Source organism: Rutidosis leptorrhynchoides, chromosome 10, assembly GCF_046630445.1.
Source record: "Rutidosis leptorrhynchoides isolate AG116_Rl617_1_P2 chromosome 10, CSIRO_AGI_Rlap_v1, whole genome shotgun sequence".
Lineage (NCBI taxonomy): Eukaryota > Viridiplantae > Streptophyta > Magnoliopsida > Asterales > Asteraceae > Rutidosis > Rutidosis leptorrhynchoides.
In genome coordinates this window covers 105,254,147-105,278,231 of record NC_092342.1, presented here as the reverse complement: position 1 = coordinate 105,278,231, position 24,085 = coordinate 105,254,147, and the positions used below count along the sequence as shown (strand labels likewise).

Below are 24,085 nucleotides of genomic sequence, written 5' to 3'. Positions count from 1 at the left end.
TGAAAATGATGATGAGGAATAGTTTTGGGTGTGGTTTTGGAGAAGAAAATGGAAACTGAAAAATATGAATTAAATAAAATTGTTGGATGAATATAATCAGAAAAACTAGATAGCTCAGGCGGTTAAAGATATTATCGGGTTAGCGGGAGGTCGCGGGTTCAAACCCGGGCTTGGGTATTTTTTTAAAAGCTACTTCTTTGAGGTAGTATTACTATTACCATTATTATTATTATTATTGTTATTATTACTAATATTTATTATTATTATTATTATTATTATTATTATTATTATTATTATTATTATTATTATTATTATTATTTTTGAACATGTTAATACTACAAACATATTTATATTAAGAAGTTAATAAAAAGATGATATAGTAAAGATTATGTAAAAAGATTACAATTATATTAATACATGTACGATTATGAATGTGATTATGAATGTGAATTTTGGGAAGTTATAAATATAAGTTTAGGAATTAAAAACGAAGATTTTTATGACTATTAATATTATTATTACTATTATTATTATTATTATCATTATTATCATTATCATTATGAGAATTAATATTAATATTATTAGTATTATCATTATTATTAGTATTAACATTATTATTATTATTATCACTTTTATCATCATTATTATTATATAGTATCATTATTATTACTAATACTAGTATTATTATAATTATTAATTTCACAATCACATGATCTTCATATAAAAATATATTTAAAATACATAAATTAACTACATTAATATTTTTATATATAAAATGAATATATTTAATAATGAAATATATAAGTTATTAATTACATCATTAATAATATATATATATATATATATATATATATATATATATATATATATATATATATATATATATATATATATATATATATATATATATAGTTTGATTACAAGTATATGTTTTAATATACATATAACTGATTTAGGTTCGTGAATTCGAGGCCAACACTGCATTGTTCAGTTCCGCCGTATGCATATTTTTGCTACAAAATATCGTATCGTGAGTTTCATTTGCTCCCTTTTTACTAAATGCTTTTGCAATATATATTTTTGGGACTGAGAATACATGCGCTGTTTTTATAACTGTTTTTATTAAATGCTTTTGCAATCTATATTTTTGGACTAAGAATACATGAGATGCTTTTATAAATGTGTGACGGGATAGACACAAGCAAAACATTCCTCGAATGAATTATTATAAAGACAGAAGTTCTGTTGATTATTATTGAATTAGTTGGACGTTATAATTGCCACCAATTGATGTGAATATTTCCCCTTGATTATTATAGCTTGGTAACCTAAGAATTAGGAAACGGGTATGGCCCCTAATTCACGCGAATCCTAAAGGTAGCTACCGGGTTTAACACCCCCACCCAGAATGTTCACTAGACGAAAGAGCTAGTGGGCGTGGTGTTTAGTACTTCGAGGTTTATATATTTATTACAGACTGAAAGTTCTGTTTATTTTGGGGATATTATTGATGCGCATTATATGTTAAGGTCGGTTACCAAGCCAAGCAAAGAAAGCAAAGTGAATGTTATATATCGAGAGAATGATTTTTATACACAGGTTATGTGTATGATATTTTGTACACGAGATATGTGTAACGTTACTAAGATTTATGAAATATGGTTTCGTACACGAGAAAGGTATACTGTATTTAAAAGAAATCGCATGTACATTAGAGGTGGGTATAGGATTCGGGCCCATTTGTACCATGCACATTTAAATCTTGTGGTCTATCAAAATGATGAATATTATTGTTTTATGGTAAACTTATGAACTCACCAACCCCAACCTTTTGGTTGACACTTTTAAGCATGTTTATTCTCAGGTATTAAAGAAATCTTCCGCTGTGCATTTACTCATTTTAGAGATATTACTTGGAGTCATTCATGACATATTTCAAAAGACGTTGCATTCGAGTCGTTGAGTTCATCAAGATTATTATTAAGTCATTGATAGTTTGATATATTACGAAATGGTATGCATGCCTGTCAACTTTCGATGTAATGAAAGTTTGTCTTTTAAAAACGAATGCAATGTTTGTAAAATGTATCATATAGAGGTCAAATACCTCGCAATGAAATCAATTATTATGTAACGTTTATAATCGATATGAACGGGGCATTTCATCGTGTGGCTTTTCCGGTTGTGCAAAATTATGCTTTGAGTGTGTGGAAGAAATATGAGATAGAAAAGATTATGATGAATGCCAAAGGTTTTTTCTTTTTTAAATTTGCAACAGAAGAAGGCATGCTCAGTGTTATCCAGAATGGACCATGGATGATTAGGACTAATCCTAGCATCTTAAATAAATGGTCTCCGGAGGTGTCTCTTACGAAAGAAGATTTGACCAAAGTCCCGGTCTGGATTAAGTTATATGATGTTCCACAAGCGGGATTTACCGAGGACGGCCTTAGTATTATTGCATCTAAAATTGGGAGTCCCATGATGCTTGATTCGTATACTAGCACCATGTGTGTAGAATCATGGGGACGCCCCAATTTTGCTCGTGCAATGATTGAGGTGTCAGCTGGTATGGAGTTGGTAGAAAATATAAAGGTAGCTACACCGAGTTTGAATGGTAAACGTACTATTGTGGATACGGTGCGTGTTGAATATGAATGGAAGCTGCCACGTTGCTCAGGATGCAAGGTTTTTGGACATAATGACTCACAATGCCCTAATTTGGTAGTAGTAAAACCTACTGTTGTTAGCCATGTAGATGATGATGGTTTTAAACTTGTCACTAACAAACATCAAGGTGGATCTAAGAATTACCAACAACTTAATAATGGGGTGGTCACGGGCAAAGTAAAAAAGAAATTAGTTTATAGGCCAAAGCCAAAAGAGGGGGATGGAAGCTTGAAACATACCGATACACATGTTAGTCCCTCTGACTCGTCGCTTAAGACTAGGCCAGTACATCATAAAGGAGTTGGTTCGGTTCCTGTTGGGCCTAGTAAAGTTACTTTAAATGAAGGAGTGAGTACTGCTAATCAATTTTCAGCATTAAACCCTGAAGATGGGGATGTTAATGCTTATAAATTTGTGGATGAAGAAAGTGATGTAGAGATCAATGATAATGAGACATCGACATTTATTACATCAAAGGATACTACTGAGGGGGCAAGCACTCCCGTCTTAGATGGTCTCCAATGATTAGTTTGGCCTCCTGGAATATAAGGGGTATGAATCTCTCCCCTAAGCGTTCGCGATGTAGTGGTTAGTAATAAACTTTGTGTGTGTGCCATTTTAGAATCCCATGTGAACGTGGCTCGATTAACGGGCATTTGTAACTTTGTGTTTCCATCTTGGAGTTGGTCATCTAATAATAGCGTTTGTCGGAGTGGAACTCGTATAATTGTTGGGTGGGATCCTTCAATGGTTCACCTTATGATTTTATCCATGACCGATCAGATCATGCATTGTTTGGTTAGTTCTGTTTCGAACGACTGGAAGTTTTATGCCTTGTTTGTTTATGCAAATAATTATTATATTAAACGACGTCAGTTATGGGCTAATTTGAATACGCATAAATCCTGGGTTGGTGCTCTACCGTGGGTAATGATGGGGGACTTTAACGTTTCCCTTGATGTTGGGGAGTCGATTGCAGGTTCATCTTGTAGTACTCTTGCTATGAGAGAATTCAGGGAATGTGTGGATAATATTAACATGTCTGATTTAAATCAGTCAGGTTTTCAATACACATGGAATCAAAGGCCTAACTCCTTGTCTAGTATCCTAAAGAAGATTGATCGTGTGATGGCTAATGATGGTTTTATAAGTCTTTATACGAATTCTTATGTCATATTTCAGCCTTACAGGATTTCAGACCATTCCCCGGCGGTGCTCAAAATTCCCGTTGCTACAATGAAAAAACCTAAGTCTTTTAAATTTAGCAATTATATTGCTAAACATGCTGATTTTCATGACACTGTTGCAACAGTTTGGAATCAAAACATTCAAGGACATGTTATGTATTGTGTTGTGAAAAAGCTACATCTTTTGAAGTCTCCCATGCGTAAACTTGTGTGGAGTAAAGGGGATATTCATAAGAAGGTAATAGAGCTTCATTTGCATTTGGAAGAGGCTCAGCAGGCCCTAGATGCTAACCCTCATTCCCCTTTGTTGCGTGCAAAGGAAAGTGAGGTGTTGAAGAGTTACAATGAGAGTTTATTGGAAGAGGAAAGCTTGTTGAAACAGAAAGCTAAAATTGAATGGCTCTGAGTGGGGGATAGTAATTATGCTTATTTCCATATGGTAGTCAAAGGACGATCGAATAGAAATTGTATTGAAACAGTTACTGATTCGTATGGTAATCTTATTGAAGGTGCTGCAGTTCCTATTACTTTTTTTCAGCATTATGAGAATTTTTTGGGAACTAGTGTCGTTTGTGAGGAGGTATTGGACCCGGGTTCTTTGTTCACGAACCGTGTTACTCCTCAACATGCTAGAAATATGATTCATCATATTACGGTGCAAGAAGTTAAAGTCGATGTATTCGGTATTGGTGATAACAAATCTCCTGGTCCTGATGGTTTTACGGCTACATTCTTCAAAGAGGCTTGGGATATCATTGGCAATGACGTGTTTAAGGCTGTGCAACAATTTTTTGTGAATGGCCAGATTTTATGTGAGATAAATAATACAGTTATTACTCTTTTACCGAAGGTTGCCTCCCTGAGTAAGGTTACTGATTATAGACCTATCTTGTGTTGTAACGTTATATATAAGTGCATTAGCAAGATCATTATGTCCAGGATAAAACAGAGCTCAGATGATGTTGTCAGTATGAACCAGTTCGCTTTTATTCCCGGTAGGAGAATTGCAGATAATATCCTTCTTACACAGGAAATTATGAAGAATTATCATCGTGATCGTGGGACTCCAAGGTGTGCCTTTAAAGTCGACATCCAAAAAGCATATGATACGGTTGATTGGAACTTCTTGGAGGCTACTATGATTTTTGTTTTGGCTATCCAATGAAGATGGTGGAATGGGTTATGGCCTATGTTACGTCCACTTCTTATTCTATATATGTTAATGGTGATCTCCATGGTTTCTTTAAAGGGAGACGTGGGCTTCGGCAAGGTGATCCTATGTCTCCTTATCTTTTCACACTTGTAATGGAGGTGCTCACCCTAATGCTGCACAGAAATATATCTCGTTCGGATGAGTTTCGTTTTCACCCTAAGTGTGATAAGTTGAAAATTGTTAATTTATGCTTTGCTGATGATTTGTTCCTTTTTTCTTATGGGAATGCGAGCTCAGTCAAGGTCATCCGGGACTCGATAGATGAATTTAAGAGATGCTCAGGGTTAACTCCAAGTTTGCCTAAAAGTACTGCCTTTTTTGCTAATGTGCCTTTGTCTATTAGAAATCAAATCTTATTGGTGTTGCCTTTTGAGGTAGGTTGCTTACCGATTAGGTATCTTGGCGTGCCTTTGGTTTCTTCGCATCTCTTATATAGGGATTGTAAGCTCGTTGTTGATAGAGTTCGTAACAAGATTAATGATTGGAAAAATAAATTTCTTTCATTTGCTGGTAGAGTGCAATTGATCTCATCTGTCCTTACATCCATGCAACTTTATTGGTGTTCGGTGTTTATTTTTCCGAAAGCCATTATAAAGGATATCGAAAAGCTTTTACGTGGGTTCTTATGGTGTCAAGGAGAATACAAAGCCAGAAAAGCGAAGGTAAAGTGGGATGATGTTTGCTTGCCTACGGAGGAGAGTGGTTTGGGTATTAAACATTTGAAATATTGGAACGTAGCTTTAATGACCTCGCTTCTGTGGGGACTTTTAACATTTAAACAATCCCTTTGGGTGAAATGGATTCATGAATATAAGTTGTCTAGGCATAATATTTGGGAAGTTTCAGTATCGGCTGATTCCTCTTGGAGTTGGCGCAAGCTTCTTCAGATAAGACCAATTGTTTGCAAGTTTTTTATGTATCAAATAGGTGATGGGCAGCTTGCTTCAGCCTGGTTTGATGTTTGGACATGTCTGGGTCCTCTAGCTGAAATCGTTTCCTTTCGTGACATCTCCCGTGCTGGTTTTCACGTTAATGATAAAGTATCTGATGTTGTTAGACGGCTTGGATCAAGCTGGCCTCAAGAGTGGTATAGTAAATATCCTGCCTTTAGTTCATGTGCTATTCCTCAGCTTACTGTTGGTAGTGACAAGTTGGTATGGAAGTCTCATGATCAGCTTCTGCGTGATTGTTATGTTACTGTAGTGTGGGACTCGATTAGACCTTGTGCTATGAAAGTTCCATGGTTTCATGTTGTCTGGTTTTCCCATGCTATTCCAAGACATGCATTCTTAATGTGGTTATTGATGGGTGAAAGGCTCAAGACTCAGGACCGATTAAAGCCATGGGAATTACATGCTAGGCCTTCGCTGATTTGTGTGTTGTGTGTTGTGTAAGGAATGTATTAACACTCATGCTCACTTATTCTTTAAATGCAAATTTTTGACACAAATTTGGACAAGGGTTATACGGTTGTTTCATATTCCGGCAGGTAGCAACGAGTGGAAGGTCATAGTGGATGCTATGATACCTGCTGCTACATGTAGATGTTCCAGAATTATTGTTGCTAAATTGTGTTTTGCTGCTACTGTCTACTTCGTGTGGCAAGAGAGAAATAGTCGGATCTTCAAGAAGGTGAATCGTTCAGTCGACCAGATCTATGACATTATATATTCGAACGTTAGATTAAAGCTTATGTCTATTCGTTTTAAACCTTCCAGTCACGTAGATAGACTGAAGGTTGATTGGCATCTTGGTTAGCTTTTGCTTGTTGTTTTGTGTGGTTTCTAGTTGTCTTGTGTCTGTAATAGGCTTGTGAGATTTCTAGTGGTTGTCTGCTGGGCTGCAAGTCTCTCTTGTAGCAGCTGTCCTTCATTGTACTCATTCTTTTATTATTTATAATATTTGCCGGGGTAACCCTTTACCCCAAAAAAATATAAAAGGTGACAATTATGTAGATAAAAAATTAAGAGAACTAAATAAAAATAAATAAAAAGAAATGGACAAAATGTGAAAGATTGAATAAAACTTATTTAAAATAAAAGAAACATTTAAATAAAAAAAAATATAAAATATAAAAAAAAATTAAAGTGTCGAATTTAAAAAAAATATAAGTATATACATAAATAAAAGTGGGTCGGTTTAGTTAAAAAAAAAAGAAACTTGATCACTAAGTAAGCTAACCTTAGACTCCTAATCTAGTTCTAACTTCTAAACCTAATCCTAATCCCTCTTCCAAGCTTATCAATGATGAATCCTAATGTGTTTATGATTCTTGTTAACCCTTTCTCTCCAAGTAACCTCTAGAAATCCTAGTATGATTAGAATTCTAACTCTTGGCCTATAAAAGGACCATTAGTCTTTTGTTCCTCATTCACAACTTGCATCATAAATTAAACTTAAAACCCTCCCATTCTTTGCTTGTATTAGTTGGCAGTTTTTCACCTCTCCAAACAGCATTTAGTCGACACTCAAATTAACCCATAACAGCCCTCTTTTAGTCGACATTCTTCACCCCAAAACAACCTCTAAATTGCCACTTGTTCAGTCCAAAAACAGCCCTCATTCGCCATATTTTTGCTCCTGTTACTGCTATCTTTTTCGAGCCACAACAGGCTACTATTTGCAGCTGTACTTCGCCACTTTTACAGCCCTTGCTGTAATCGACACCCAAAACCGCCCCAAAGACAGCCCCATTGCTGCTCTTGTTTGCTGTTTCTGCGCATCCAAAACAGGCCACAGACCCGCCTAATTCGACACCCTGATGCTGCGTTTTTCTGTTCATAAAATAGCCCCAAACCGAGGCTATTTGAGGGCTGCTTCTACGTATTTATGGCTGCTGCTCGTGTGCTTGTTTGCAGGCTGACCAAACGACACACCACACACACTCGTGTCTTGATATTGAATCCACAAACAGTATAAACCTTTATCTCTAATTTAAATTACATGTTTTATTTAAAACACTAGTTGGTATTAAACATGAACATGGGTAAAAACTAATACCTAAAACATGGAAACTTTATCCAAAAGATTAAAGCATATATATATGTATGCATGTATACTCGTACATGTAGAAAAAGAATTTATGTATATGTCGTGTATGTGTATGTATACATATATATACAATTTTTTTTTTTTTTTTTTTATTATGATCATGAAAGTTGATAAACAAAAAGAAGGATTATATGAACTATATGAACATACATATAAATCTTTGAATGTTAGTATGAAATTTATAATATAATTTTGATCTTTAAAATTATAAAAAAAGATGTGTTTTGATCTAAAAAGATATATTATGATTTAAAAGATTTGATTGAGATTTACATATATTTTTTTATAAATAAATTAAATGAATTAAAAGTATTATGACGGTAAAAAATTTTGTTAATAAAATTAGAGTGTAATTAAAGGATAGTTAAGGGATAAGTATTATGATAAAGGATTATGAACTTGAATATGATTAATAAGTAGAAAGATTACAATTTGTGATAATATGAAATTGGTAAATACAAAAAGAAAAAAATAATATAAGTATGTATATGTAAGTCGTGCATATGTATGTGACAACCCGGAAATTTTCGACCAAATTTAAACTTGATCTTTATATGTTTCCGACACGATAAGCAAAGTCTGTAATGTTGAAATCTCAAAAACTTTGACCTGTGTTCATGTAATCAATTACCCTTTGACTGTGCTCGACGATTGACGAACATTAATGTGTATATAGATATGTATATATAATATAGTTATATTAATTGAAAACGTTAACAAAGTATTAGATGTATAATACTTTACATAAACGTATTTGTTTCAATATATGTTTACTATATTTATCGACAGAATTAAAAGATAATATTAAATGATTGAATTATCAGATACATTGTGATATGATTACGGGTCTATGTTATGAGGTCCACTGTGATTTAAGAAATCTATTCTTTTTGATAACATTCGAAAAATGGTAAAGTGATTTATAAGTAAGAACAAATGTGTCAATTAACGGAAACTAGGTAAGGGTTAGTGGAAATTCCTGTTTAATTTCCAATTCATGTTTTATAATATTTTTCTCGTGACTTTGATAAGATAACTACGTTAACTTTCATTTTATTTAATGTGAAAGTAAGAACGTGGAGTGTAAATAACTTAGATGTTGGATATCAACAAGTTAAGTAACTCGACATTTTTCATTAAGATGATTTCATACGTTTATTTAACATTTGGACTTTATCCCAAGCTTCACCAATAGACTGTAATTTAAAAACTTGAAACCTATTATGAATATATATAATTCTACTTTTCTAAAACGTTTTATGATATAACGATTTCCATTATTTTAACCTTTTAACAAAATGATTCTTAAATATATTTAGTTTTGGAAAACAAAATTATCATATTTATTTGATTTAGTTTCAAACGTACAAAAACGTTTTCAGTTTAAAAAGAACTTTATTATTAAAACGTATATAACTTTTATAAATATCTAGAACTACTTTTGACAACTCATTTCTTAACCAGTATGATAAAGATAACGATATTTATATATTATTTTATTAAATATATATAACGATTTAAATTATTATTATATATATTTATACGCATATTATACGTACATAGTTTTATACTTTTACTATACTTTAACTTTAACTTTACTTTACTTTTACTTTACTTTTACTTTAATAATTTACTTTAATAATTGATACTTTAATAATTCACTTTAATAATTCATACTTTAATAATTCACTTTAATAATTCATACTTTAATAATTCACTCTAATAATTCAAAAATCTATTATAAATAAAATTCAATAGCTTTTATTATTTTATAGAAACTTGAAAATATATTTCTCTAAACTCTCTCAATCGATTTACATATATATTTACTCAGTATTATTTCAAGATATTATTAGTATACATAAAATACTACGACGGAGTTATGTTCAGGCGATTTCAAAATAAGTTTTCAAATGGGATAGAGCTAAGGAAATTATGGGTTATAGTTATGGTGGGTATTGTTCGAGGGTATTGCTCGTGAGGTCAACCTAACGTTTATCATTTTCGTTGCGTCTACGTACTTTCCTGCAATATTGAATCACAATATTGATACGTGAGCATTCATATCTTATCTTTTATATATTAATAGTGTATCCCCGACAAGTGCTCGAGTATATATGATTATGCATGCTTGTATGCTTAGTTTCGTCGTTAAATAGTTTATGATAAATCATGAATTTAATACATATGCTACTAAGATAAGGTATATGATATGCATGTCGTTGGAAAGCTGGCGAAAAATTAATAACTTTTCATTTAGAAAGCTTATGGTTTCGATGAACAGATTAAAAGATATGGTCAACTGAATTATTATTAATTTTAGTATTATTATTATTAAAATGATTATTATTATTATTACTATCGTCGTTATTATCGTCGTTAATATTATTATTTAATAATAATAATAATAATTATTATTATTAATATCATTATCGTTATTAATATAAGTATTATTATTGTTATTGTTATTACTACGTTATTATCATTAAGGTTATTATTATTATTATTATTATTATTATTATTATTATTATTATTATTATTATTATTATTATTATCATTAATATTATTATAATACTTATTAGTATCATTATCGTTAAAACTAATATTAGTATCATCTAATTATTATGATTACTATTATTATCATTATTATGAATACGATATAAAAGAGGACTAAAAGCTATTAAACAAGTCAATTAGGAAATAATGAGTATAAGTATCATGACTCAGTTAAAATATTGTTAAGATTATGATTTAGATAAAAATATCGTTTTCATTATTTTTGTCATTATTAGTAATATTATTATGACATTAGTATTACTACAAAAGATTATTATTTGTTATCAAAATTATTATTATCATTAGTAAATATCAATATTGTTATTGTTATTATTATTATTATTAAAATAATTAATATTATTATTATAAAATAATACAACTTTTGGTTCATTATTATTATTATTATCAATATTATATTATTTAATCAAATAATTACTTGATACAAATATATATTTATGATACATATCACTACATTTTTATCATTAAAAGGATATTATGTGAACATTATACAAATTATAATACTTACTATATAAAAATATATTTTTACTATATATTAACATAAATTTTTATCATTAATACATTATAATAAATAATGAAATTAAAATATTGTAAGATATTAATTTAAGAGAAAAATATCGATTTCATTATTTTTATCATTATTATTATTATTATTATTATTAAAAATATCATTTATATTAAAACTATCATTTTTATTAAAATTATCATTTTAATAGAAATATCATTGTTATTATAAAATATCATTATTATTATCATTTTAGTATTATTAATAAAATTATTATTATTATTATTATCGATAATATTAAAAAGTATCATTATTATTAAGATTATCATAATTGTTAGAAAATGTATTCATTAAAATTATTATTTTATGAATAATATTAGTATTATTAATAACAACAATATTAGTATTACTGTTATTATTAACATGATTATAATAATATTATTTATTGTTAAAATTATTATTATCTTTAATAAACATAAATAATGTTATTATTATTATTATTATTAATATTATTATTATTAAAATAACTAATAGTATTATTATTACAAAATAATACAACTTTTATTCATTATTATTATTATCAATATTATTTTATCAGATAAATATGTGATACAAAGATATTTTTACCACACGTAATATAATTACATTAATAATACATGTCACTGTATTTTATGATATCAAGTGAACTTTATAAATTTTATTACTTGAGATATATAAAAGTATATTTTTATCATATATAAAATTTAATATAAATTTCTATTTATTAATAAATGACCTGTATTATTTACTCTAATAAAATCTGATAAATATATAAAACGGCTATATTTAAGTTATATAATGAACATGTATAGATTTTGAAAGTCACTTTGGGACAAGTTGACTTTTGTTGACTCTTGCATTATAATCTCGAGCATTAGGATTGTGATACACTATGACCTAACCTAGCTTGTTAGACATTTATTTGACCAACATATACTAATATAGGTTTGTGAATCCGAGGCCAACCCTATACTTGTTCAATGCCGTCATATGTATTTTTACTACAAAATACAGTATTGTGAGTTTCATTTGCTCCCTTTTTAAATGCTTTTGCAATATATATTTTTGGGACTAAGAATACATGCGATGCTTTTTATAAATGTTTTACAAAATAGACACAAGTACTTGAAACTACATTCTAGGGTAGGACTATTATACTGGATTTCACCTCTATTATCTTGGTAACATAAGAATTAGTGTTTATTATAATTGCCACTAATTGAAGAGAATGATAGATCAATTCTTTAACAGACGAGTGGTTCTTTTCTCTACATACGAGTGGTTATGTCGATCTATTCTCTACAGACGAGTGGTTCTGTCGATCTAATCTCTACAGACTAGTGGTTCTGTTTATCTGTGGGAATATTTTTGATGCCTTTTGTTAATATGGGTCACCAGGTGTTCAATTCATATGAATGATTTTTACACTTAGGAGTGTATGGTTACTGAAAAATAAAATCTTGTGGTCTATTAATATGATGGAAATGAACGTTTATGATAAACTAATGAACTCACCAACCTGTTAGTTGACACTTTTAAGCATGTTTATTCTCAGGTATTAAAGAAGTTTTCCGCTGTGCATTTGCTCATTTTAAAGATATTACTAGGAGTCATTCATGCATATTTCAAAAGACGTTTCATTCAAGTCGTTGAGTTCAATAAAGATTATTATTAAGTAAATGACAGATTAGGTCATTTATAGTTTAGATATTATGAAATGGTATGCATGCCTGTCAACTTTTGATGTAATGAAAATTTGTCTTTTGAAAATGAATGCAATGTTTGTAAAATGTATCATATAGAGGTCAAATACCTCGCAATGAAATCAATTATTATGTAATGTTTATAATAGATATTAACGGGGCATTTTAATGTATATATATACATAGTTGGAGATTGTTATAGAGAATAAGTAATAGTATATATGTATATACGCACCACCTTTCACTTATAAATATATGTAACACATACATATAATAAATACATATATATCATATAGTTATAAACATATACATGAATGCTTATAATAAAGAAAATATGTATGTATCATGTAAGTATATATATATATATATATATATATATATATATATATATATATATATATATATATATATATATATATATATATATATATATGTGTGTGTGTGTGTGTGTGTGTAACACATGTATAAGGATAGGTATGTACAAAACATGATAAGACTACTCTAAGGTTGATTAATCAAAAGTGATTAGAGTAATAATATTACTACTATAACTTGTAAACTTATCTATATGGTAACACTTTAATCACACTAAGTTATATTATCACCTATATATATAATTATTAAGTACATTAATGATTCATTGTGTGTATACACCTATAACGTGAAGGTTATAATTAAAGATAACGTACAAAGTCTACAAACATCACCGCTACTTGTGGCCTAGGGTAGTCCTTGTTGCCTTATGGAAACCGCTTGTGGATTTCGAATGCCATGACTTAGATTCTGGTCAAGAATCCTGGGCGCCCGGTAACAACAGATAATTCGAGTGACTTGCATGATAGCAACGGAGTTTGGGCGAGATTGTACAACATCTTTATGAAGAATTATAACCCGAACTTCTTAAACTAGAAACTTACTATAAGTGGAATCTTTTCATAAATAGTAGGTTTCAAAAAATAGAAACTTTTGAGAAATAGGAATTTTTCTCGAAAACCGTCACTGTTAATATAGTTTGCTATATTAATAAACTAACTTTATGTCTATTAGGAATTAACTGATCAAAGGTTATATCTCTAGGTTGAGTTATAAGACCCAAATATTTATTGTACATAATGTATTTATGGTGTACGATACGTGTATGAAGTGTACGAAGCATGTACGTGTTGTTTGCTCGAACGTCGAAGGAAACTGGATGTTGTCTGAAGTGACAAGGTGTGTACGTATCTTTTCAACCCCAAATAAAGTTTGATTTGATGTTCTAAAGCCTTACCATTGGAAAGAAAATCTTATTACGTTTCCAACGATACTTGATTCATCGAAAACGGAGCTACGGTCAAAAAGTTATGGCAAAACAAGTTTCTGAAAACTGACCTGAAGGTTGGAGCGGCGCTCCGATCACGTCAGAAGCAATTTTCAGCTTTTTTTAAAGGTTTAAATGAGGGGTACTTTGGTCTTTTCAATTGGGGTCGGTTTAGGGTCACCAAAACTGATCTAGAACTCCATTGGAGCTCATTTCTCACCCACACAAACACTCTCATCCATACCTAGAGATAGAGGAAGAGTTCTAGAGTGAGAGAGCTTGAATTGGAGAAGAAGGAGTTGGATTCTCACCAAAGCTAGGGTTTTAAAGTTGTTCTACTCGTCAATGGCATCGTTTTGGTGGTATTGGTAAGTTCAAACTCCGAATTACATTTGTTAGATTTGATATTCAAGTTAGGGTTTGAGTTTGATTTGTAGTGAAACCCTCTTAGATGATGAAATGGGTTTATGGTGACTAGTTATTCTTGTCACTTGGTGGGTTTTGGGTTGGTTGACGATTTGGCCTTGATTAGGCTTTAATCTTGAGTTTAATCACTAGGTTTAGTGATTATGGAAGTGTTGGAACCACTTTAGGTGAATTTGGGTTGACTAATTTTGACTAAAGTCAAAATTAGGGTTTGGTGATGATTATGACCTAATTGTCGATTTAATAAGGTTTATAAACTTAAAATGGATTAAGTTGAAGTATAAAATCGAGTTAAATATGTTTTGGTATCAAAACTTGCTAATGGCGTGATATTGACTTCTTATGGGTCAAATTAGGGTTTAAGTGTCATTTTGGGCAAGATAGGTATTTAACACCTATGATTGGGTTTGATTGGCATATTAGGACCATTCTCACTTGTGTAAGTGATTATTGGTTAGTTTGGGCGCGATTTGTGCTTGGAAGTGCATTTGGGTCGAAATTGCACTAGTAGTCAATTTGGGTTGATTTGTATATCCACCCTAATTGTGTTACTTGTTATGTGATAAATGGAATAGGTACATTCCATCGGCGATTACGGATTATTCGGTGGCATTCTTCAAGACGACAAGGTGAGTGTTAATATCCTATATGCATATGTATGTGTAGGATGGGTGCGGGTCGGGTGAAGGGGTTCTCACTTATAGAGCTCGCTTCTCGTATAGGTGGAATTGTTGGACTTGTGTATAGGTCCAATTAGCACGGTTGTGCGTTTTGGTTGACCACTTTGGCGAGGTGCACACTTTGTGTGTACGTTATCACATGGGCGTGTGATGTGGACTTATATAACCCCAATGACGAAGGGTTAATATAGTGAGTGGAATAATTATATGCGTAGGTAAATATTGTATTTATTTTGTTGTAGCGTGAGATGTGAAGTGTCGATGTGCTAAGACACCACATTTCACGTGACGAGTGAAGTGTCGATGTGCTAAGACACCACTCAAAGTAATGTGACGGGTGAAGTGTCGATGTGTTAAGACGCCACCCGGGTTGAAGTGTCGATGTGTTAAGACACCACCCGGAGTGAAGTATCGATGTGCTAAGATGCCACTCCAAGAGAATAACGGGTGAAGTGCCGATGTGTTAAGGCGCCACTCGAGGTGAAGTATCGACGTGTTAAGATGCCACCTCAAGTAAAATGAAGAGTGAAGTGTCAAAGTGTTAAGACACCACTCGGGGTGAAGTATCGACGTGTTAAGACGTCACCCGGGGTGAAGTATCGAAGTGTTAAGATGCCACCCGTGGGGTTAGTGTACGAAGTGTTAAGTGCACTAATGGTTGTTATGAACATCGATGACTTGTTTCGCGAAGTCATTCCCTTGCGAAGATTTGGTTAACCATGGTTATGGTGTTTTAAGCGTAAGCAAATTATGTTATTCGAGATATTGTATACATATATATTGTATACATATAATGTTGTATTGTCGTGATGTAGCTAACCCTCCGGGTGTAGCTTATTGGCATTGTTCACATCGTTGTTGGTGAACTTATATTTTGTTGTTGTATCTTTAGCTCGTTGCTTAGTGATCTTACGGTATGCTTAGACTAGCTTGCCTTTATGCTTGGATGCTCCGGTATGCGGTATTTGGTTTTGTGTGGCGTGTCCATTTTATGCATATATATATGTATGTAGTATATTCTCACTCACTAAGCGTTAGCTTACCCTCTCGTTGTTTACCTTTTTATAGATTTGCATGGATACGGTGGCTCGGGTAAGCGTGGGACTAGTGGACTCGCGTAGTTGCTTTAGAAGGCTTGCTTTTGGATTGATTAGGATTGGGTAGCGTATCCCCAATCGCCACGCTCGGCTTTATTTTGTGTTAAAAGTCGTGTCATCGAAAACTTGAAATTGGTACTTAAAGGGTAATTTGGGCATATGTGGGCCCGGTGTCGTAAAACCCTTTTTATTGATGGAACGTGTTAGTTTTAACTATTATAATATGTTGTGAAAACCGTTTAGTTTAAATGTGTCGGGAAGTGGTCAAACATTTTCGCATTTGGGACTTTTTGGGACAGCAGCCTGTCCAGGCCCTTTTGAGCACCGCGCGGGGTCATGGCGCGCCACGCCATTTGCTGCACAAAGAAAATTTTTTTTATTCCGCGTTATTGGTTGGTTAACTGGTTGGGTTGTTAAATTGAGATCTCCGTTTACATACTCCGTTCATACTACTTGCGTGGAATTACTTACTTGCTACTAAGGTGAACTTCATAGCCCCACTTTTTAACTTGCTTTATATACTTATTTTAAACTTTGGGGTGAGACACATGCTTGCTTTCAAGCTATTTTACGCTTAGACATAAGTACCCGAAAACTGTTTAACTTTGCTGACATGCTTTGTTTCATGCTAAATCCCTGCCATGATATCGTTAATTGCTACGTATAAACGCAAACTTAGTTATTGTGAGTAGGCCTATTGAGAGTGACGTCTCTAACCAGTTGACCGTTGGTCTTTGATTACATAATAATGATTAAAACGACACTGACAGTTCAAGGTGTCATGGGGTAACTTTGTTTAGTTTCGATATCATAACTTCAGCACTACTTTTGATAACTAAATCTTGTGGTCTAAAACTATATTAAACCTATGTTGTTCACTCAACCATTTTTGGTTGACACTTTAAGTATGTTTTTTCTCAGGTGAAGATTGCTAGAGAGTTGTTTGCTAATTAGACTTTGCTGCTTTTGGATTCCGCATTTTTATATTCACATTATCGCATTAAAACATTTATGAATACATATTGGATTTAAAATTGTAATGACTTATTACTTTCCGCTGCTTTAAATACATTGGTTTTTATTTAAAACGTCTCATTTAGAGTCGTTCTCGCTTTACACTTGTATTATGATATGGGTTAGTCACATATGACCCCCGGTCCCATTTAGGGGGTGTGACAGATTGGTATCAGAGCCAGGTTGTTATAGAGAACCAGGATTGCATATTTTGTGTGCCTTATGTGTTAGTTAGGGTGTCGTAGCGATCTTTAGGACTATAACCTTTCCTGCCTTAGTTTTAAGCGCTTTCTTTATACTACCATTTCATCTTACTTCCTGCTTTTACCTCTTCTGATATTATGTATCCTTTCCTAAGGATGTCAAGCCAAATCCCTATCATGTTGCCTAATCCCGACTCTGAAGGATCAGTTAGTATGTGATTGTTATCATATCCATAGACATCTTTATGACCTGACTCCGCCGTTATGATTCAAAGTATTCTTTGACTCACGCAAGTTATTTTTATAAGACCACCTCTGTTGGTGGAACCGAAGGAGGTCACTCATGACTCAACATTCCAACGTCAACTATCTAAGTTTGATCACGTATCCTGACCTCGTGGAGTGAGATCGGGATGGAAGTATGAATTAGTGAAATGTAATGACGCCTGATCAACGTGATTACATTACACTGATTCATATAGAAATTCCAATATCGTGACATGAGGAATATAAAGTGAATCAAAGAAAAATTCTCACTCTATTCGTTCCAAAATCCTAATGTTATTACATGAAGGTTAATCATCATCTTTGTAGATATACGAAGAACTAGTTTTAACCAAACTATCTATCTCTTACTCATTTATGATCTCTCTTATACCATCAAGTTTGTGAGTCGAGAAATCATAAATATCCCTATCAACATATCTCTTTATCTTTGACGATTAATCATCACTTATTGCATCTGGATCTACTCTATTTCACTATGCCGAATAGAATGATTACTTCTATAGGCACCACCATATCCTCGCTGGGAGGCAGAGTACATATCCTTATGTGACATCCCCGAAATTTCTTTTAGGCATGCATCTTGACGCTCTTGGTATAAATTTTCACAATAATCTTTATAAACCCATTAGGAAACCCTTCAAGGGAGAACACATGCACTCATAAAGATTTATTTTAAAAATACTTTAAACATCGATCTTATAAACACCATATTCACTATTACATTCTCTATGACGATATGGTAAATATCTCAAAGGCATAATATCTTGAATAGAACTTTCCTCCGAGTATCTTTCAAATTACCATAGCCAAGGAGAAATTTTTGCACTCGTGCATTCATTCACTATCAATTCAAAATCTAAGGTACACCATTTGAAATTCATCCATTTTCCTGTGGGCTGTGGCATGAGCTAAACTCATCCTAAACACATCTAAAAATTTCCATAAAAATTAAAAGAACTTCTCCTCTCGAGCCAACTTAAATATGTTTCTATCAATACATTGGAATTCATGTAATCCTTCACACACTCAATTAGATCAAGAGTAGCATTGATATTATTATCATTATGTTACTTAAGGTCAAATATTGCGTAATTTGTTGTACCTAAACAATAAGCCATCACCTTTGAATCATTAATCGTTTTCCTGGAAATCTTAAGAATTCGCATCGGTGTTAAAAGCATGTTAGTTAATCATATAGTAATGGTTCTAATGATAGGCAAGTGACACCATGTCTTAACATCGCCCTTACTCATTTGGGAAATTCATACCATCCCGACATTTACCACAGATTTAGCGAGAACTTGATAAATTGATTTTTCAATGATCATCTCATGGTCGAAAGTCACTCCATTAGCGTGTCTTCATACATGTCTATGAGAACATCATATTATTCATGCTTATTATGAAATCTTTGTGAATGACGGAATCAAGCAATCCACGAGTATTTAATATGGGCACTTACTCTCAGCCTTCCAACTCCAATACTAGTCTGACCTCTTGACATTTCAAAGTCAACAGTTGATTAACTTCACGTTCTCATGCTCTACCATTCATACCTCACTTGTCAGCAACAGCTTCACACATGAACATTTTGAATTTCAAGAACTTTGCCCTAATAATAGTCAACAACCACATTTAAATACAATAGATTTCATTACCTCGTAACATTGTTGCTCAAATATCACCCGAAATTTTCAAAAATCCTTCACTCAATCTATTTCCAACTTGAAAATTCTACTTACCAAAATTTTACACACACTATTTTACTGTGCGATCCTCTCGAAATTTTATAAATTTATTTACTTCCATTCGTGCAAATTTTATAAATCGCATATGTTTATATAATAAAGTAAATAAAATTTACCTTTACTTATTTTTGACTAGTACATATAAAATTATACTCTCAATTTTACAAATCAATTATTTTATTCAAAAGATATTTTACTTAAAATAGTACATGTTGTACATAACTCTAGTTTTACTAAGAACTTCGTTCCTTTTTACATTGTCAACTTAAATGACTCGAACTCCTATAAAATTTTCATTGCTTGTTTATATAAAAATTTTCGTATTATTCTACACCACGTATTAATCACAATTCCTATTATCCTTCGAAACTTATCATCGAGTTCATCATTCAAAACTCTATGTTCTCATCAACTTTTCCCTTTTGAGGTTGACCATTGAGAAGATTTTACTTTCGATATTTCATGACTAAACCACAACACCTTCGTAAACGTCAATTCTATGATTTAATATCTTTTGGGCACAAGAAAGCATGTTTACCAATTTTTGGGACTTGCTGATTATGTGAGTAAGTGCCTTACTTGTTTGAAAGTTAAGGCCGAGCATCAAAAGCCGTCTGGTTTACTTTAATAGCCGGATATTCTGCAGTGAAAGTGGGAATGTATCACTATAGATTTCATTACTAAGTTGCCCAAGACTCCAAACGGCAATGATACTATATGGGTCATAGTGGATCGTCTTACTAAATCTGCACACTTCTTACCGATCAAAGAAACTGACAAAATGGAGAAATTGTCACAACTTTACATCAAAGAGATTGTCTCTCATCATGGAGTCCCTATCTCTATCATTTCTGATCGCGACAGTCGATTTACCTCTAGATTCTAGAAATCTTTACAATCTGCTCTTGGAACTCAACTCGACATGAGGACTGCTTATCATCCACAAACCAATGGTCAGTGTGATGATCGCTCCAAATCCATATGGACGAACACGTCATTCATCGATTTCTTTGCGAGGTATTTGACCTCTATATGATACGTTTTGCAAACATTGCATTCTTTTGAAAGGCACACCATAAATGAATATTTAAATCAAAGGTTTTCGACATCTGATGATTTCTACATATAGACAATCACCGTAATATAATAGTTTATAATAGTACTTCCGTTGACAATGCAGTCAAAATAAGATACATGGTGATGATTTGGTGAATGCAACGTTTCCTTGAAAAATATACCATGTATGACTCCATGCACATAGCTTGTCTAACATATAAGCAAACAGCGGAAGACTTCTAGGAAACCTGAGAATAAACATGCTAACAAGTGTCAACACAAAGGTTGGTGAGTTCATAGTTCTATTGTTTCGTATAATCTGTATATAAAGGTGGATCACAAGATTTCAGTTGTTTCATCCAGAAACGTTTATCAAAATATTCTACAAGATTGAGCACCCTGGTAACTAAACTTTAACGCCTATATAATAAGTACCCCTGTTTTAACATACATGCAACCAACATGTAAAATACACGCAAACCAACGTGTACTAAACTTAAATAGCATACGTCTGTTTTATAGTTCAGGCTAGGGTTTCTATACCTGGAACAGACGGGGATGTCAAGCCCTATGGATCCATATATTACTACTCGTGCCCACCAGTTCTTATAACTGGCGGTTACTAGTTACCAAAGCTAAGGGATTTTCGGTTCAAACTCAGTGTAGAATTTAGTATGTACTTGTATCCATTGCGTTTAAAATAAAGTGCATGTATTCTCAGCCCAAAAATATAAATTGCAAAAGCAATTAAAAAGGGAGCAAATGAAACTCACCTTAGCAGCATATAAAGTCGTTCACCGAAATGTGACCGAAACTCGGAATATCAAATAACCGTAGATCTTAACCTAGAGAACATATGTTGGTCAATAAATGTCTATCATGCTAGGTCAGGTCATAGTGTATCACAATCCTAATGCTCGAGATCGACATACAAAAGTTATCCAAGGTCGTTTTAAAAAGTCAATTTTGATAATAGTTCAACAAAACGAGACGTGCTTTATATAAGAATTCATTTACTCGGCTGGTAATATTTAAAAAATCCATTTTATCAATCTCGTAAACAAGTTGTTTAAATCTTAATTGCAGATTCAAAAGCAATTTCAATTAACGTCAATCATAATTCAGTTGATCATATCTTTTAATCCGTTCATCAAAACTATTCGATATCTAAATGAAAAGTTATTAATTTTTCGCCAGCTTTCCAAAAACATGCATATCATATACCTTTTATCAGTAATATATGTATTTAATTCGTGATTCATCATAAACTGTTTAGCGAAGAAATTTAGCATACAAGCATGCATAAATATATATACTCGAGCACTAGACATGGATACACAATTAATATATAAAAGATAAGATATGAATGCTCACGTATCAATATTGTGATTCAATATTGTAGGAAAGTACGTAGACGCAACGGAGATGATAAACACTAGGTTTGACTTGCGAACTATACCCATGAACATTACCCATAACTTCTATAGCTATAACCCATAATTTCCTTAGCTCTATCCCTCTCATAAAACTCGTTTTGAAATAGGTCGCTCATGACCTCGTCGTAGTATTTTATGTATAAATAATTTTAATACTTACTTGTTAATTAATATTAATAATAATAATAATAATAATAATAATAATAATAATAATAATAATAATAATAATAATAATAATAATAATAATATTAATGTTTATATATATTACAGAGAGTGAGAGAGATATTGAGAAAGGGTGTAAAACATTCGGCAGAAAAACTGGAGCATTTATAGTACTTTTGCTGAAACTGAACCCCATGCGATCGCATGGGTTTTATGCTTATTTCTCATGCGATCGCATGGCCCCAAAATCCAGCTCACAATTTTTTTAACTTTTAGCTTGTCGACATATTTTTATATAATATATTTAATTTAAATAATTAAATATATATTATATTAAATTCACGTGCATAGTTGACTTGTAATTTTTGTTCCGATAAGTCGTACGTTGTCACTCGACTTATGTCCCGGTTTCGGTTTTTTGAACGTCCTTTCGTACACTAAGAAAACTGGCACTTTACCTTTCGTGACTCGTACCTTTGTCAAAATATAGATTTAAATTATTCAAAAACTATACCACTTGAGATATATCTTATACAATTGAGTGTTTTGGTCATTTACTTCTATAAATCAATGGCTCGTTATCTAACAAAGTATATTTAATAATATTGTTTTAAATCAAAACGTTTTGTAACCAAGTTAATATTTAAAAACACGTTTTAAATATACGTCGCAAGTTATTCATATATCTAATTCCAACAGTTAATATTCCTTATTATTGTATGTGTCCAAATTACGTTATTTAAACTAACACTTTACCATTTATTTCAAATATCGTTAAAAATGAACGATTTCCCAAATCAACGTGGACCTCACAACAGAGACTCGTAATAATATCATAATCTTTAAAGGACTCAATAAATATCTTTTAATTCAATTGTTTGGCATAATCTTTTAACTCCGTAGTTAAATATATCAATCAGATAATCAAACCAATAAGGTTAATGCACAGTATCGTTTTCATAACACTTTGTTACGTTTTCAAGTTATAGTATATATATGTATCTATTTACATATATTTGTTCGCGAATCGTTGAGAACAATCGAAGGGTATTTGAATAGTTCAAGAATTTTAGGATTCAACTTCATAGACTTTGCTTATCGTGTCAGAAACGTTAAAGATTAAGTTTAAATTTGGTCAGAAATTTTCGGATCATCACAGTACCTCCCCGTTAAAGAAATTTTGTCCCGAAATTTGAGTGAGGTCGTCATGGCTAACAATAAAAATGTTTTTATGACGAATTTGAGTTGATAAATAGAATTTTTATCACCGTTGAATAATATGGATAAAACAATTCAATTACTCGAAGCGTATGAGGGAAGTTATCGTAATAGAGTGAAATGGAGAATAGAGATGCGTCTTATCTCTTGACGTAGTAACGATTGATTTTCGGAATTTAAGGAATATAAAATCTTCATAATCTAAATAAGATTTGATTCTTCAAAATTTGCGGAAATTAGGATTTTCTTTGATTAGATGCGTAATCTGCCTAGATTGCTATGTCTAATATTTTGCTATAAATTAACCACTTCCGTTTCATTATTTTCACCACTCCTACATCTTCTTCCTCATTTCATACTTCCAAAAGATTGTGAAATGCTTCATCTAGTTCTGATTCTTGATATACTCCTAACTTTCATATATGTCATTCTTCTTTTTCATCTACCACCAGAGGAAGTTATTTTCTTCTATCATTACCTTGGGGTTATAGTATTTTTCATTCTCCCGTGTCTTT

General features: G+C 32.1%; 1 protein-coding gene across 1 annotated transcript; it reads left to right on the top strand.

Moving 5' to 3' along the window:
- Positions 1–2,148: 2,148 nt before the first annotated feature.
- LOC139870517 (uncharacterized) lies at positions 2,149–4,263 on the top strand. Its single transcript, XM_071858305.1, has 2 exons — positions 2,149–3,184; positions 3,293–4,263. The coding sequence occupies exons 1-2, from the start codon at positions 2,149–2,151 to the stop codon at positions 4,261–4,263; spliced, it is 2,007 nt and encodes a 668-aa protein (XP_071714406.1).
- The last annotated feature ends 19,822 nt before the right edge of the window (positions 4,264–24,085 follow it).